Below are 1,912 nucleotides of genomic sequence, written 5' to 3'. Positions count from 1 at the left end.
AAAGGACTCATAGGACTCAAAGGCAACCTTGTATCCTTCCTGGCTTTGCTGTTTCTTCCAAACGGACTTAACGGCAATGTCACTTTCGGTGCTGGTCTTGGCTTTACTGGCGATGATCCTGTTGACCGTAAACCTATACAACATTTGAAAAAGAGTTTAGTCTTTAGAACTAAGGATCATTTTGGTAGTGTAAAATGTAACTAACCTGCGCTTGAGTTTCTTCTGAGTTTGGCCATGTCACCACTTTTCTTTGAAGCTGGTGAGATCTTTTTCTTAGGAGCTTCTGAGTAAATTGATCTTGTATCAGACTCTGAGTATTCAGATATTGCATCTAAGCACAATGACTTTGTATACTTTGGCGTTGTTGTTGGTGGATCCGAAACGCTTTCTGAAGCAGACTCACCTCCTGTGTCCGAACTCTCTTCTTTGCTCAAGTTTGGACTCATCTTCTCCTTCTCTGCGACTCTATACGAGTAAAGCTGGAACGGTATTTGCATCACGGACTCCGCGTGAGACCCTGTCTCGATTGAGAACTTTTTCAAGAATCTTGCTTCCAAGTCCCAGCAATCAACAAGCGGAGTTTGGATTTGGATGTGACCCTGATCCGGATTCACAACTAAGAACTTCTTTACGTAGCGGAGTATCCGGCAAATGGAAGAGAAAGTCGGACGCTGGCTAGGTTCTGAGTGCCAACACCGTCTGATAAGACTAACGAGGTATTTAGGAGAAGGGAATGGGAAGAGAGGTCTATCTCCCCTTCTTATGTTCTTACCCATCTCATCTCCTTGTAGATGACTATCTTCAAATGGTACCTTACCGGTTATAAGCTCAAAACACACCATAGCAAAGCTATACACATCAGCTTTATGAGTAAACTTTGATCTCGGAACTGTTATACCTTTGAGATCTTGTTCCATCTCTGTTAGAACCTCAGGTGCATACCAAATCACAGGAGCAGGAGTGGTTGGTCTAGAGGAAGCTCGAGTAAAAGTTTTGACTGAGTTCAAACCGAAACCGGATATCTTGGCGTGGAAGTAACCTTCGGTGTGACTTCTCTCTTTCAAAAGAATATTCATGGGATTCAAGTCTCCATGGAAGATCTCGTTTGAATGAAGATACTCCATGCCTCGAGCGATCTGAAGCATTATATCAATCACAACGGGAACAGAGAAGAGATACCTTCTTCGAGGTCCACAGTTCTCCTTCATGTAGCTTTTCAAGTCTTTGTGCATTAACTCCATTACCAGAGAACATTCTTTCTTCTCTTCGTCATAGAATCCACATAGGTACTGAAGTATATTCGAGTGACATAGCGATAACAGAGAAGATATCTCTGCATCCAACGGCTCAAGATCTCCGAAAAAATGTCTCAGGACAAAAGAATCACCTAACCATTGAATCTCCTTGTACTGACCACCACCGCCTAGTCTCCTCCTCACTTGGTAATCTTTAGAGCCAACGAGTATCGAACTCGGGAAGAGCCTACCGTTAAACTGTTCCAAACCGGTTAGTTTCTTCAACAGAAAGTCAGCTAAACGCTTCTCGGTTTTCCCAATCTCATCGCTCTTGGACTTTCTCTTCTCTTGTAACGCCTCAACTAGATTCCATCTGTCTTCTCTCCATGAATGCTCAAAGCGGCTACATATATCCTTGGGAACCAGATACTGTTTCCCAAACCTCCACTGAAACAGCTTAGGATCATTCCACTCTCTATCGTACTTTCTAGAGAAGACAACTCTCCTTCTATCCATCTCTGAAGGGTCGAGACCAGAAATCTCTCCAGCTGTCTCTATCGCCTCGATCACGGCGGGAAAGTAACAGAACAAGTTGTGTATGTGAAACTCAACACAATCTTTGTTCTGATGAAAGTTGATTACTTTGCCCCACCAATCTTTATTAGACATGCAGCTTC

The 1,912-nt window shown here is 43.3% G+C and overlaps 1 protein-coding gene across 1 annotated transcript; it reads right to left on the bottom strand.

The window, feature by feature from the left end:
- Positions 1–7: 7 nt before the first annotated feature.
- Positions 8–1,904, bottom strand: LOC106321664 (mitogen-activated protein kinase kinase kinase 7-like; the record flags this gene model as incomplete). Its single annotated transcript, XM_013759905.1, has 2 exons — positions 8–133; positions 206–1,904. Coding segments are annotated over 2 exons (1,825 nt in total), but the record flags the coding sequence as incomplete, so codon positions are not given.
- Between the last annotated feature and the right edge of the window lie 8 nt (positions 1,905–1,912).

This window comes from Brassica oleracea, unplaced genomic scaffold, assembly GCF_000695525.1.
Source record: "Brassica oleracea var. oleracea cultivar TO1000 unplaced genomic scaffold, BOL UnpScaffold02355, whole genome shotgun sequence".
Taxonomy (NCBI): Eukaryota; Viridiplantae; Streptophyta; class Magnoliopsida; order Brassicales; family Brassicaceae; genus Brassica; species Brassica oleracea.
Note: the sequence above shows the minus strand (reverse complement) of the source record. Positions and strands in the feature narration are given on the sequence as shown.